We start from the raw sequence: 16,458 nt of genomic DNA on the forward strand, positions 1-16,458 counted from the left end.
TATTAAATAACTATGCAAAATATAACATTAAAAAATGATTTCCTTTTGTGTTTCTAAACCATAATGTGGCTTCGTTGAGCTTCTCACTATAGGGAAGCGTTTCTTAAAAACACCAATGCTAGTTCAATGGCACTACGCAATAATGAATGGCAAAGATTAAACAATTCTTGTGGATTCATGGTGAATTTTTTTTAATATTCCTTCAAATGATATCATTCCCCTCTATCAGGTGTAATAAGTTCACTTCTCAACATAAATCCAACATCAACAAGTTAATATTTTTCTAAAAATAAAATAAACTTTATTATTATGGTAAGCGTATATATATGGAGTTGTATACAATATCATATCATGCTTAATATTACCTTCTAGAATTTTGAGAGGATAAGGTCTACTTAATGCATTCTTTATATTTCTTGAGTCGGATACTGTGTCTTCCCACCTAGGTAACACATAAGTGAATTTCAAGTCAAATGTGCAAGCGACCAACATATGTTTTGTTGGGTAATCCTTCCTCCAACGATATTTGGGAGCATCAACACTAGAAACTATTACATAGATATATGCTCCATCAATGGCACCAACACAATTAATTAGTGTTTGAAAATATATATTTTTTTTACATATCATTTACACTACTTTTGTCATGAAATTCTTATTTTTAGCACTAAACTAGTACAAAATTTCATTCTTTTATTCACCATGGGGTCTAATTGCGTTTCAGGGCCAAAGAATCAAATATTGAGATGAATTGAGGCAAATCGGACCAATATACAATTTTCAGAACCTCACAACGACCTCACTGGACAGCGAAGAGTCATATACAGTACGAGTGAACTCCATTTTGGCAGAATTCAGAAGATTTTTTGAAGCTTACACTAATTCGGGTAGATTTCAGTCATTGATCATTGTAACATTGAGTATTGTAGCAGTGAGTGTTGTAGATGATTACTGTAGCATAATGGTGTCACAATGGGCAGTGATTTCAGAGGTCACAACTGGAATCACAACGACCATGGTGATATAAGAAAATGCCCAGAACGACTATGCCAGAATGCGCCCAGTGATTTCAGCAGACTCTGATGAGTTTTCCAAGGGTAATTCAACATGCATCAATAGTGGGGGTGTGTAAAGAGATTCGGTGCCATCTTGAAAATATTGGGATCCTCTTAACCTCAACCATCGGAGATCTATTAGAGGGAGTTAGTTTAGGATTTATTTATTATTTTTTCTTGTGGATTTATCATTATTTATATCTTTATTTTTGATCCATAGGACTCAAATTCAAGAGAAATTTTATACCTACGTACTCCAACTTTATTTGTGAACTTTCTTTGGTAGTAGATTACTCTTTCTAGTTAATTGTGATTCATTACATGTTTGTTAATAGTATTTCGTTGATTTGTGAGAAAGAGATTCCCATGCATTAGAACACACATGCTCTGTTAAATTTATGCATGGGCTAAGAGATTAGATATTGCTAGATTTCTGGATTAGGGTTCGATTAGATTCTAGATTAGGACTTAATTAGCCCTTCAAGTGGAGTTCTTGAACTCTAGGCGGACATAGGAGACTGGGATAGGAAGAGATTTCATCTTAAGTTCCTAGTGTTTCAGACCTGATTGTCAAAAGATTGGGACCAATAGATCCCTGAATTCCCCTGGTCTAATACTAGATTGAATTGTCACACCATAACGCTATTTCACAAGTAATCATTAAGAGAATCATTATACAATCTCCCAAATTCCTTTCAATTGCACTTAACGATCCTCAATTGTATTATATTAAGTAATTTGTAGAAGTAAGATTAAGAGAAAACATAGGCGTTAGGCTATTGATTAAGAGAAAAGAAAGTAATAGGAGTCTCTTGTTAGTCCTTGAGGAACACAACTCTCGTGCTCACCCACGAGGTCTTACTTGACGACCTATGCACTTGCGGTATTCATAGACTCAACCCTACTTATTTACACACACACACATCGAGTCTCTGTCAGCAATCTTGACATTAACAAATTTTATATTTCATTCTAAATGTACTTATATTTGTAATTAAATTGTACTTTAATAGATTTTTTATTATCTTGGAATATGGATAGAATCTGTTACTGCTGAATATTTTTGAAGGGATTTGCAAGCCATTAGGTTGTGTTATGTATTTGTCCTCCAACTCTACTGTACCTTGTAATACATTATGTAAATGATGGACGTCTCACATGAACAATAGAAAAAGAAGGATAATTCATGATGGGAGATATTATGACCTAATAAGTATAGTGTTTTTACAACGATTCCTTAACTGATACTTTAAAGTTGGTCTAAGACCACTATCTCTGACTAACATATCACACAACCCAGAAAAGCTGAAGAACTTATTCTTATCATAATATGACATAAATTACTTGAAAGCAAATGCGACATTTTTTTCATCTCTTGCTCGATCTCCTTCAAGCCGTATTTCACGAGTGATTTGAACTCTATTGTGTCTAAGTTCATTCCTGTTTATTGCAAGTCAACCAACTACGTAATAATAACTTGAGCTGTTGTTAGATAGTGTAAGAGTTGCAATCTCATGAAACCATAACCAACATAACTCATGCGAGATGCATTTTAGCTAATGCAATTTTTTTTCATCGGTCATCTAAACATTAAATGTTTACCAATGAATATTTGAATTTAATATACAAGGGAAAAATTACTAAATTAAATATAGAAAAGAAAGAATTGTATCATTAACACAAAGAAAGAAATAATTTTATCAATGGTTAACACATAAAACGTAAAAATAATATATATACAAAATAAACAAACAACCTTTATATTTAGAATAATCTATTATGTATTCAATTTTAAATAATAATATTAAATTTGATCAAACATTGACAATGATTGCAACAAAATATCTGATTTAAGAAATTACGTCAGTCTATGAGCTATGACCATAACAAATTTATGGTGAACATTTGAAGGCTAAACTAGAAAAGTGCTAGCAATTTATCCCTCTACAGGAGTGAGCACTAAAAGTTTAATTTTTATTTACCCACAAACTGAAAAATTTTAATTATCAAAAGGAATTAACATAATTTTCAGAAGAAAAAATCATACATGACGCCAATCATCATAGTTTTCAGTAGGAAATGCTAAGCTAATAATTTTAGTTTACCAAATAGAATAGCTCGAAGTACTCAGAGGGGATCTTCAATAAGTGTAGCCTTTGGTGGTAAAGGTGCAGCAATGAAGCCAGCCTTAAAATGTTGAATCACTACATAAAGTTAAGTCATGAAACAGAAATCAAGAAAAACTTCTGAGTAAAAAATGAATAACAAAAGAAAAATAAAATTATAATTTCAAAATGCATAATTAAAAGCAGTTTGTGTTCAAAGATATCATGTTGTCCTGACATGTTAGATGGAAATGCATAACCTACAGGAATTAATGTGAATGATCATACTGCAATGTGACTGTAGTTGCCGAAAGTCAAATAATAAAATCACAAGTTTAACATTAATTGACTCAGGGAATAATCATACATGACTACAACATATCTTGCAAAGCTAACTACTAAAGGGCTAACATTAATTAGATAGCCTCTATGATTTATGATAGCAAAAAATTTGTGGGTATAACAGATTATAGTCATTGGACAGATAAAGAACATATGTTTATTGATTGTTCAGAATAGATCCAAGTAGAGAGCTTAATTTAGCACTGGTTGATTAGAAATGCTTGCGAAGTTTGCAACAGTAAGAGCTCAAATGTAATGAATTCGCTCCTATCTAATTTCCTTTGATTTTGACAGTGTTGTTCATGAACCCTTTTCCATAAACATTCGAGCAGGATTTTGGAGAATAGAACTGGTTACCTATTTATTGTTAGATCCCTGCAGTACGCATCTTCCTCAGTAATTCCAAACTCATGCAGTCAAAATTTGAATAAAATATAAAACACATTAATGGCTATGAAAATCAGAGTAATGAAAAATAGATATAATCAAAGTGTAACTAAAGTGAGCTTCATTGAATAGAGAGAAGAGGTGGATCAGCTTCATTGAAAGTGGATTGTGTTTGATAATCATACTCTTTACAGTTCAATGATACACACCTAACAAAAAGAGCTTCTATGAGATAGCTTTGTCGAAGTTCCGAGGAAGCTCCAACAAAGTTGTGGCAAAGGAAAGATGGTGAAGGATTGGATGTCAAATTTAGGGCTGAGAAATGGGAGAAGATTTCAATCTCAAAAAGTTTGTCACTCATTTATAATATAGGATATAATGGTAATAGTTAACAAACTAAGGGGTATTTTTATCCAATAAAAAATCAAAACCCTCTAACCTTCCAATTTGGAGTGTTGAGAAATGGGAGTAAAGTGGAGATTATCAAATATCCATTTTACCCCCTTACATCATGTATAAAACATTGGGTCCAAATAATATTTCATCTAAAATCATATTTTGTAAAACCCCCCATACAAGAAGAGCATTAGATTAAAAAAATTAAAAATAAAATTGCATTATATATGATTAACTTTTTGTGTTGTACTCTTACTTATTTGCAAAAATAAAAAATAAAAATAAAAAATAAAAAGTTGTGCGAATATTCAAATTTTCAAGTACCATACGATTTTTTTTTTCAACTTACATGAATGTTACAGAATGGGCTGTCAAGTGGGCTGGGCCAGAATTGCACTGTCCAAGCCCAGTCCTGTGTCGGACTGACCCGGACTCAACCGGTGTGGTCCGCTGATCACTGTCCAATTGACTCCTGAAGATAATTAGGATGGACAACCGGTGTTCTTTGATCTCCACCTTTGGTATCGCATTGAGATCAGAACTCTCAATCTACAGATGAACGGTAGAGATGTCATCTCATTGGAAGCATCATCCTCACAACTCGTGTTAAAATTCTCTTATTCCTAATCGAAGTCTGGAACCCTCGTCCCTGTCGAGCTAGGGTTTCTCCTCCATTCGATCTCTCCCCCATTATGCTCTTACCTTTGCCGATGATGCTGGATTCCATCTCGTTGCTCTCCAATCTTCGCGTCTTCGGCCCCGGTCTCAATCCCTTTGCGCCCTTCGGCATGGGGAATTACACCCTCGACCGCTAATTCTCTGTTTTTTTTCTCGATTTGTCGAACTATGTAAATCCTGTGATCTCGCTTGTGTTGAATAGAGATTCAGGTTGTTTTTCTTTTGTTCTTCTTTGATTGGGAGGGAAATTTTAGGTTTTTATTGAGGGTTGTAGTTCTTGGGGACATCTGGGATTGATTTGTTCTGGGTTTTGAGAGTTATGACGAGAGATCTGGAGCTAGAGTCGCGGCGCTTCTTGGTCAGCAGGAGGATCTTCAAGCAGAGATCGAAGGAAAGGGATGATCGTGGATGGACCCTGCTCCACATCGGTGCTCGAAAGGGCGATCTCAAGGAGGTTTCTTTCTCTCTCTCTCTCTCTCTCTCTCTCTTTGTTTTTTGTTTATCTGATATTATTGATGTTTGTGAACACAAGCTAGCATTTTGTTTGTTGAGGTTGAGATGACGCATATCAGTTCTGTTCTTTAGAAAAGTTACGAGATTGTGTTCTTGCGGTGATTATTGTGCTTTTGTGCTTTTTTTAATTGCTAGTTAATCTTCATATCATGACTATTGTTATTTGTCAAGACTGGGAATTATGAGGTAATTTGTTAGTTTGAAAGTTATCAAGAGAAATAGATATAATCAGGAATCAATGGCTGTATGTATTAACTAATTTAAAACTTCTATATGCATCGTGTCCAATTCTTTATGATGTATATTTGCCAGTCCCTAGTTATATCCCATTTAGGTTAAATATTGAGCATTTGGGGTCATGGTAAGTGGTGTCTATGGCTTATTTATCAATTGCTTGTAAGGTTTTTATTTTTTCTGATTGGAAGGTATTTTACCACCTGAGATGATAACAGAGTAGCCACTATGGCTTCAGTTTAGAAACATGTTTCTCTAGGTGAATCACTGTTTTCAGCTCTGAAATGTGGTCCAATTGTTTGGTTTGATTGATTTTTTTATTTTATTATTCTCTTCATCATATGCCAATCTTTGTCGAGAAAGTTCTGAGATGATGTTCTTGAGTTGATTATTGTCTTTGTGTTTTTGTTCATGGCCAGTTAAATCTTGTTATCATAACTAGTTATTTCAAGATTGGCAAGTATGATGTAAGTTGTGATTTTCTATTTGAAAAATTATCAAGATAACTATATTTTAATAATAAACATTGTTCATATGAATCCAGTAACTTGAACTTTTTACATACATAACTAGAAACCTTTTTTAATATTTCCAAGTCCCCATTTATGTTTCGTTCAGGTGAGATATTAAGGCTCTCTAGACACAACAGGTTGCATCTAAAAATCTTAGTTATTAATTGAAGCTAGGATTTTTTTTTATTTTTTTATTTTTTTTATGGTAAAATAATAGTATACCAGCTGAATTGATAATAAAGGGAATCTAGTAACATTGTACCTTTGCACCAGCCTGTCTTCTTCAGGTTAGAAATACTTTTCTTTAGGTGGTTTGCAATTTTTGTGTTTGATATGTGTTTTGTGCTGTTTGAGTTGATTGATGGCTTTTATTGAAAAGCCTCTTCAATCTTATCCTATTTTCATGCTTATTCCTCAAAGTCCTTTGAAGCATATGTCTGGTATACTTTTACATCACCACTGGTTAGGTAGAGCCTTTGTAGCATAGGCCTTTAGGCTAAAGATTGCCTTGGCGCTATTGAGATGCCTTGGCAATCTTGTTTAGGAAAGGGAAATACTGAAGTTTTAGTCAAATAGATGGATAACACTCGTTGGTCCTCTTAGTGTCCTTTGAAGATAACTATTATGTCTTAAGTCTTAACTATGTATATCATTATAGCAGTATAACACATATTATTGTCAAAATACTGTTAAGAGTGCTATGGTAGCACATCTCAAAAAGGAATAATGACCAGAAGCTCAAAGAAAATATCAATAGCATAGATAAACATGATGCTTTATTGTTTTTGATCATTTTTAGGCATTGGGATATATTTTGTAACATTGGATAAATTAAAGATCTTTCTTCTGATGTGATGCCTATGCGCCTATGTTGTTTGAACCTTGTATTGGATACTCCTCTACAATTACTAGTGTCTAGTTCATTAAGCTGCTTTTGTAGCCTAGCCAATTGGTCTTAACACACCTAGGCATGTCTGAGGTGCCTTTTGAGGAATGCAATCTTGAAACTTCAGTCAAATAGATGGAATAACACCTATTGGTTCTCTTTGTTTCGTTCAAAGATAATTATTGCATGTTATCTATGTCATATCAGTTTAAGGTTATTGTGGCAGATAATTGAAGGTAGCATCATGCTACTGGTTTTAGGATTCTTGTAAGCCTAGATGGGGATCTTCTCGTTGGGTGTGTTTCTGAAGCACTTTATTTATTTTTTCTGTTTTATTGCTCCTATATATTCTTATCTAATACGGTTGTTGGTGGCCTTGATAATATCAAATTTAGTCTATAGGGTACTCTTCATGTCCTCCCAAGTTATCTTTCTTTGTTGCCTTAAATTGTTCTTTTGGTTCAATAAATGTGTGCACCATGGTTTAGAAACATAAAACTAGTTAGGATAGTTTTGTTAAATTGAATCAGTGAGGAAGATCTTTTATTATCTCTCTTCCTGTGAGGGTATTAAGAGATTGTGTAGGGAATTATATTATCTTTATAGTTCTTGAATTCACCTTTTCTGTTACCAGTATGATTTATTTGTCATCATCCCGTGTCATATTTCTGGTGTTGTTCTTGATGACTTGTAGAAATCTTGGCATCTAGCATCCATCAATCCATATTTGGTTTGCTTCATTCCGCAATTATCTTGTGTTTGAGATGTGTTACGACGTGTTTCTTGTTTTTTGAATTACTCTTGTTTTTTTTTTGGTGCAGGTGAAGAGACTTCTGGATGAAGGTATGGATGTCAATGTGCCTGCATTGGGTCCTAAGTCACAAGGTGTGACTCCTCTCCATTTAGCTGCTGAAGGTGGACACCTCAAAGTTATGGACGAATTACTAGAGCGCGGAGCAGATATTGATGCCAGAACAAAGGGGGCCTGTGGCTGTAAGTTTGTCTTACCTTCAATAACTATTCTATTTGGCCTTATCTCAGATTCTCTTCCTTTATTTTTGCTTTTTAATAGAAGACACCTGTCCTAGTGTCGGTATATGCTTTTCATATTCATTTCCAATTTGAGTGATAATTCTCATGCCTTAAAGCTAGGGCTTAATGCATTCTTTATGCAAAATGAAACTGCTACATTGTCGTTCTGTCAGGCAAGCTTCGTTTTCTTTCCTTTTGGATCTTTCTTGTGAAATTTATGATGCATGTCTCACTATACCATGTATGTCCAAACATATGCCATCCACTCAAAGGTTGTTTTGTGGCTTTGCTTGATAATTGAAGCTGACATTTATTTTCTTTTTCCCCTTGAACGGTTGAACCAGGGACACCTCTCCACAGTGCTGCAAAGACGAGAAATAAGAAGGCTGTGAAATTCTTAGTGGAGAATGGTGCTTTCTTACCCCCAGACATGAATGACAACAGGTTCAACCCACCACTCCACTACTGCCCTGGCCTTGAATGGGCCTATGAGATTAAGCGCCAACAGGATGAAAGCCTCTCAGGTGGGGATAGTTCGACAGTTAGCTCTGAGAACTAAATAAATAGTTAAGTTAATGTGGTTGGCATCTTTTGAAGCATGCTTTCTCCTTCAGATATTGTTGTATCTTCGTTGGCATTAGATACGTTTGACCATGAATGGTCATAGGTATGTTTCATTACTGATGGATACCTGTGAACATATGTTTGTCCCTTACAAAACAAATCATCTGTCCTCTGTGACAACTTATGCAGTGATGTTTGTTTGATTATATTGAATACAAAATTCTACTTAAATGATGAAATGATTAAATGCCATGGTGTAAAGCTCTGGGCGTGCCGCTTGCTTTACACGGTACAGTGCTACAAATCATATGCGCGTCCGGCTTTGGTGGTCGCTTTCTGTCTTCTGTGTGATCAGAGGATGAAAGGCAATACAGACCACTATTTAAAAGCTAAAAAAACACTGATTCAAAGTCTTCGACATGATCCTTCCTAGAATCTTACTACATTAACATATCTACAGGACGGGCAGGCACAGCCTTATCCTTGTGGGTCCCGTCGTTCTGACACCCATTTATGCCTTCCATTTCTCTCTTTGTAGATATAAAAGCAGCACGCTCATATGCATCAAACAAAATTACATAAATATATATATTTGAAGATAGATGTCGTTGCATGTGCCTTGGTTGTTTATTCAACAAATGGTAGCAAACTAACTCACCCACCTTTTGCCAATTATTAAACAAAGCATTCAAACCACGACCTATCCCTTTTATATAAAAATAGGTAAGGTAACGAAAAAGAGATCATTTGTCCTTTTCCTGGCTGCTATTATCTTCTTTATTTATTACAAACCCTTCATTCAAGTTCCACTCTCCAGGATATAAACGTATACAATGACGAATTCTCATGTATTAAATTAATAAATAATAATGAACATCGTATTCACCACACATCTATCAATCTATCATTTGATTTCGTAAACCAAAATTTGTATTTTTTTTTTTTTTAAAGAAAAAACGATTGGACATACTGGATGAGAGGCCAGCACTTGAAATCGGACGGTTATGATTGTGCCCAGCTCATTCTTGGCAATATGTGTAGCGCCATGATTCGCATCCCAAGAGGCGGATCAACGGTCCAGATCTTCCCTAGCGATCTCCTCACGTCCACCACTATGGCGGCATCTCCTACACTGCTAGCCACGCAAACCTTCCCTCCCGCGCAGGCCATCTGAGCGGCTCCTTTCAACAGTTCCGATTTAATCACCACCCTCCACGTGTCCGCCTCCCACGAATAACACCTCAACTCCCCACTAGCCTCGTCGGCAACGAAGATCGGTCCACCGGATTCATCATCGGCGGCGGCCGGCCCAGTCCATCCTGCTAGCAACCCCGTCGGCATCTCCTCCCACCGATCGGATTCGATATCATAGACGGCTCCGTATTTAGGACCTCGGCCTCGGAGGTTCACCATGCATAGTTTCCCGTTCGAGGCCACCGCCTCCACGGCTTCTCGGCTGAACTTGCTGTCCCGGAGGGACGCCACCGCCTCCCATGCCGCCCCGCGCCGACGTAGATCCCATCTCTCCGCTGACCTAGCGATCTCAGTGCTGTACCCGGAGCCGACGCCACTGGCAAGGTAGACAGCTCCTGAGGCGGCCCCTGCGACGCACCAACGGCGAGGGGAGGGGAAGGGTGGGCCGAGAAGCCAGCGACCGGATGAGGGATGAAAGGCGATCGGGTGGGAGAGGGCTGGTAGGAGATGGTCAGTAGTGCCAGCGATGACGACGAGATGGTCTCCGGCGGAGACGGATTGGACTGGGAAGTTGCGGGCTATGAAGGAGGGATGTCGTAGGAGGAGACGACGAAGGAGAGCGTCTGGCGGTGGGGGCGGGAGTGGCGTCCAGGTGGCGGAGATTGGATCGAAGGCGTTGAAGCCGATCGGGTCGAGATCCAGTTTGGAATCGGGGGACGGGAAGGAGCTAGGGTTAGAGTGGGAGAGGAGTGCGTAGAGGGAAAGGAAAGGGGGGAAGCAAGGGGAGTAGAGAAGGCGGCGCCATGAACGGCAAACGGAGAAGAGAAAGGATGGGGGGAGAAGGGAAAGGCACTGCTGGGATAAGTGGTCAGGGAGCCCTGGAAGCAAAGCCTGTTGATCTACTCCTCCTCCTCCTTCTTCTTCTACATCTCCGGCGATCTCTGGCGGTGAGTTCTTGGGACGCTTGGCTCTCTGCGACGACGGCGACGGCGACGGCGACGGCAACTGCGGGGCTTCGGGCATTTCGCAGCTCGAGGGAATGGAGCAGCCCCTGCGAAGGGTGGTTCCTTAAATATTGAAACTGACCTCTCAGAATACCCCCTGGCTTTGTGACTATTTACGAAAATGGTACGCTCCTTAACTTTGATAAAATAAAAAAAGAATCCATCCATTCCATTTATGTGGCTGGCTGGCTGGCTGGCTGGCTGGCTGGCTATATTATTCGCCCAAAATTATTTATCATCTTTCATCTCAGTCTTTTTTATGTTTTCACAATGTTGAGTATATATGCGGCCTTTTTACCTTTACTTATTATCTATATGTTTAGTGCGATACTTCAATTTTGATTCTAATTATAATTACGATTTAAAAAATAAATAAATTCTGCATCACATTATTTTTATAACACAAAATCATGACATCAGAAATAGACAAGCCCTCAAGTAGGCTTGGTCAGAACACTCAAAACGCTATAATTAGAATGATTTGTGCCGTTCACCTAAGATTGATTTGACATTTGATGATATTGGATATTATAAGTAAACTATCCTAAATTAACTTTAGTGATGAAATATTTTATTTGATTTGATTGAATACTTTTCTTCTAATGATCATGCTTTGCAATGTTACGCTTACTTTAATATGAGTACTCCATTTGGAGGATGATTAGGTTGGTTACATTTAAACAAGAAAAAGAGTTTTAGCTAAGAATTAAAGATAGGGATAGAGGACATGATACATTGTCAACTGGCATATGGCAATGCCTACTTTTGTTAGGTTTAATTTACTATATCATTTGTAATTTTGATTAGGTTCAATGAACCAACCAACCATTTCTTGCTTCATTTGACTAAATACTTCTCACCAATTACTTTATAAATGTGTTCTAAAGTTATGTTTTGTTTGGAATTGAATTTATTTTATTATACGATTTTCTTTTGGGAATTAATAATTATTTTTTTAACATGATTATTTATAAAAGATTTCAAATACCCTCCACTTTTATCTAACCAAATAAATCATAAACTTATGTGTCAATTAGTCTCAGTGTGTCATTACTACTTTAATTATTTGGTTAAAGAAAATATGAACTTAGATCTAATAGGACATATTATTCTTCTTGTTGAAGAATAAAAGGTTATATATATGTGTGTGATTGAGAATTATTGAAGGAACTATTATCAAAGAATTATACTCCACTCATGAGAATAATATTTCAAAAATATAAGTACATAACATTGAATTTTAACTAGGCTTTTTTCACTTTAGTTTTTATTTATATTTGTTTTTTTATATAAGATTATTTAAAGAAATTAAACGATAGAAGTTTCCAGAATTTTTTTTTTTAATTTTCAATTTTGGTTTGCCAATGATAACGAAACATAAATTGTCTTTTTCTAAACTAATGTAAGAATCTAAATTTAATTTTAAACAGGAAATCCAGCCTAAATATCATCTATCTCTGTTTCACATTAGACACTGTATTTATTTAGTTATTTATTTTTTATTTTTGCATTCCAGCTCATCTATGTTTCACCTTAGATATTGTATTTTTTATGGATAAATTTTTAGAAAATCACTAAAAGAATAGAAAATTTATTTATTTATTTTGATCAAATGCATAAACCAGGTTAAGAACGTGCACAGTTATGTGTGAAGTTAATGCCACAAGACACCTATGCCTTTTTTCTATGTGAGCTGAGTTTTAAATCTGTATCTTCAGCAAAAACACAAATACACTATGCTGGAAACCCAATGCCAACACACCAAGAGGTCATCGTGAATAGATAATTTATTGTCTTAAATACGATAGTGTGTCAATAAACACACTATTGTACTCCCTCCAGTCTTTCTTACTTATCTATTTTAACTAATTCGCATGGATTAAGAATATAATTTAATAAAATTTATAATTAAAAAATATAAAGGATTAAATTAGTTGGAAATCAAAAAATTATAAAAAATTAAATTAAAATTTTAAAATTATTTTTATTTAAAATATAATTTTATAAAATATGTAATTGATATGATTTATTGAAAGTTATAAAAAAATATCAAATATAAAAGGTAAATTAAAAAAAAAAAATGATATTTACCCCTTGTTGATTCAGAGGAGGGGGAGCGGGGATTAAGAATAAGAGGAGAATGTAGGATTTAAAAAAAAATTATATTTGGTTTAATGGAGAAGGAATGAGGAAAGATGTAATGTATATTTTATCAATTTACTTTTTTTTTATATAAAATTTATCATAAATATTCTTTTATACATATCTAGGATTATTTTGTACAAACTTTGTAAATAATAATATTAATATAAGTAATAATATTATTTGTATATTAGTATTATTATAAAAAAAATAATAATAATATTAAACTAATACTATAATTACTTATTTTTTTTATAATTTTTATATTATTATTATAATTTTAAAAAATTATATTATCATTAATGTTCACTTGACACAGTTAGAGAATAAGAAAAAAAAAATATGAAAAAAATTAGATTTAAAAAAAATATAATGGTAATTTTTTAAATTGATAAAGTGTAATTTAATCTAATCATATATGTTTAAAAATTATTATTATTATTTTTAAAATTTTATAACTCCAAAAGACCTCGATTTAGAGGATGCATGTGAGGGGTTTGGATGGGTGAAACTCCACTCCAAAACTTCTCATTCTCCTCTTTCCTCTTCAACTAAATACAGTTTATCTCTCCAAACTCTTTCGGACCCTTAAAAAAAAATCCAACTAAACAAACTGTTAATGTTTGATAAATTTATTAAATAAATAATAAAAAGAGAAAAAAAACTCTACAAAAAAAGTAAAAAAGTCGCTATGTTTTTCAAAATTTCAGACTTACTTTTGTCATTTATTACCGCAAGAACTTTATGCGTAAATGCATCATTTATTATGTGGACCGTAATTACTGCAGAGCAATAATGAAGGTGAAGTGCAGTGGAATGGGTGGGACATGGAAAGAGTTGGGGGTGGTGCCCATGACAATAAAGTAGCAGTTGGAGCATTGTGGCTAATTTCAAGAACATTGATGGCCATGATAAATGGGAAAAGGCAAATCGAAGCTAGCTATGGGATTAAATTATTGGCAGGTCACTCAAGTTTAAATTTATTTATTTCAGTTACTGAATTTTAATTTGTATCTAAAAAATTATCCTGTTTTGATTTCATTTCTCAGACAGATCACCCGCAAATAATCATATCTATAAATTTAACGTGGCTGCCAAAGAAAAAAGAAATACAAGTAATATCTCATCACCACATCACCAGGCTGGGTTGGAGGCTCCACATTATCAAACCTGTCTACAGAAGCAAAATTTTCACCAGATCAGATGTTACATAAAATTGGTAATATAACCAAAACTTGAAATTCCAGGGCATAAACTGCCACTTGCTCTCGTCTCGCCGCCACAACAAAGTTTTCGTCCTCACCGCTTGTTCTCGTCTCGCCGCCAATGCCGCCAGCCTTCCCCCTCAACCACGCTCTCCACTCTCAGGCACTCAAGTTCAACTTCATCTCTGATGTCTTTTTCATCAATACTCTCATCACAATCTACTCCTCCTCCTTATCGAACTCAATCTCAGACGCGCAATGCCTGTTTGACGAAACTCCCCACCCGGGGATATTGTCACTTATAACAGCACAAGTGTGATTTTTTTTTTTTTAATGATTTTTAGTGGAAACTTGAATGATTTTGATGATGATTCGGGTGGGTGCGCCCTGCCGTTTTAGACAAAAAGATAAACATGCTTGGATTGGGATTAGAGTTAGGTGTTAGGGGTTTAGATGCCTGTTGTCCAACTCACCACCCAATTCATAATTATGATGAAATGCCTACGAGGGATGCCAACCTCAGTGCATTAGACAGGGGCAAGAAAATTCTAGGGCATCCCAAGTGCAATTTCTTTGGGGAAAAGATTGAAAGCTACTTGCACTTGAAGACTGGAATTACTTAAACTGATAATATTCAAACTTTTTACAATTTCTGTGTAAAATAAAAAATTCCAAGCCCTAAGGCTTCGATTGGAGCTCCTCCATGCTTCAATAACTCACCAAGTATACCAAACCTTTCTCATCGAGCAGGGATCCACTCATTACCTGCTCCACTGTGATCCCTATCATAGTCGAGTTGGGGCGAAGGCTACAAAGAAGATGATGTTGACATGGCGAAAATTTTGCTGCTGTGGACAATTTTGATGGCATGGAGCCTCCAACTCAGCTGGGTGACATGGCAATGAGATTTAACTGTGATTTTTCGGCAGTCACGTCAGATTTTTAGATATAATTACTTGTCGATGACCTAATTGAGAAATAAAATCAAAATTAGGTAGTTTTTTGGATATAAATTAAAATTCAGGATAACTTACTTGAAAAATAAAATCAAAATTAGATAATCTTTTGGATAAAAAAAATTAAAACTCAGTAATCGAAATAAAATAAGTCCAATCATGAATGACTACCAAAAATTTAATCTGCTAGCTATGTTTACTTTTTTCCAAAAAAGAAAAAGAAAAAGCTATGTAAACTCTTTCTCTCACATGCATGCATCTTTTCTCTCTTTCATGGCTTCTTTTATTTAATTCTTTAAATGCCATTCTTGCGCTTCATGTTGTCCTTGCGTAATGTTTAATGCGTCTATATAATATAATAAAGGAAAAAAATTGATATTAACCCCTCCCTTCCTACTTTTTCTTATTTTTAAAATTTTTTTAATCTTTTTACTAGTTAATTTAGTAAATTCATCATACATTACATATTATTTTTTAAAATTAATTTTTTATCTTTAATGTACTTCTATAACTCCAATATATAATATCAATTACGTACTTTATTAAATAATATTTTAAATAAAGATAATTTTAAAAAGTTAATATTTTTTATAAATTTTAGTTGTTTAACTAATTTTAATCCATTTTTTAATATGTATTAATTAGTTAAAATTGACAAATAAAAATCCTAAGGGCCTACTGTTTTTTTTCAAACCACTATTTATGAAAGTTGCAGTTATATTTTCAAAGCTTGTCCCGATGTTTTGTTAAAGTACATCTATGAAAACTTTATTTTTTTTCAATAATTACTCAAAACTTTAATCTTTTAAAAACATTCACAATTTTTTTATTTATTAAAGTTAAAATAAATATAATAATCAATTTATCCTTTATTGGGAGAGGGTCGACGTTGTTTGACATTGATAGTGGAAAGATCACAACCAGATGAGTACTGCTATTTAAGCGAATTAATAGTCTAAATGGCGTGGATGCCAAGTTGGCATCCATGTCGGCATTCACGTTATTCTTTATTTCTCTCTTTTTTGAAAAAAAAAAGTTTTATAATTTTTAAAGTTCAAGGATTTATAGTAAACTCTAAACTCTAAACTCTAATACCCAAAAACATTAAATTCAAATTTTACCGAAAATTCAATAAACTTAAATTCTAAGTCCTAAGCCCTAAACCCTAACCATTTGCACCAAGGTTTAAATAATAAAAAGAAATTAAAGTTTTTTTATAAGAGAGAGACAGAGAGAGATGACGTGGATGCTAA

At 34.7% G+C, this 16,458-nt stretch overlaps 2 protein-coding genes across 2 annotated transcripts; one reads left to right on the forward strand and one right to left on the reverse strand.

The window, feature by feature from the left end:
- Positions 1–4,916: 4,916 nt before the first annotated feature.
- LOC120272433 (phytochrome-interacting ankyrin-repeat protein 2-like) lies at positions 4,917–8,910 on the forward strand. Its single transcript, XM_039279258.1, has 4 exons — positions 4,917–5,095; positions 5,293–5,417; positions 7,930–8,101; positions 8,485–8,910. The coding sequence occupies exons 1-4, from the start codon at positions 4,978–4,980 to the stop codon at positions 8,697–8,699; spliced, it is 630 nt and encodes a 209-aa protein (XP_039135192.1). The 5' UTR covers positions 4,917–4,977; the 3' UTR covers positions 8,700–8,910.
- Positions 8,911–9,436: 526 nt separating this feature from the next.
- On the reverse strand, positions 9,437–10,969 carry LOC120271941 (F-box/kelch-repeat protein SKIP25). The gene has a single exon (XM_039278626.1). It carries the CDS (start codon positions 10,919–10,921, stop codon positions 9,707–9,709), a length of 1,215 nt encoding a protein of 404 aa, XP_039134560.1. The 5' UTR covers positions 10,922–10,969; the 3' UTR covers positions 9,437–9,706.
- Positions 10,970–16,458: the final 5,489 nt, after the last annotated feature.

Source organism: Dioscorea cayenensis, chromosome 11 (assembly GCF_009730915.1).
Source record: "Dioscorea cayenensis subsp. rotundata cultivar TDr96_F1 chromosome 11, TDr96_F1_v2_PseudoChromosome.rev07_lg8_w22 25.fasta, whole genome shotgun sequence".
NCBI lineage: Eukaryota > Viridiplantae > Streptophyta > Magnoliopsida > Dioscoreales > Dioscoreaceae > Dioscorea > Dioscorea cayenensis.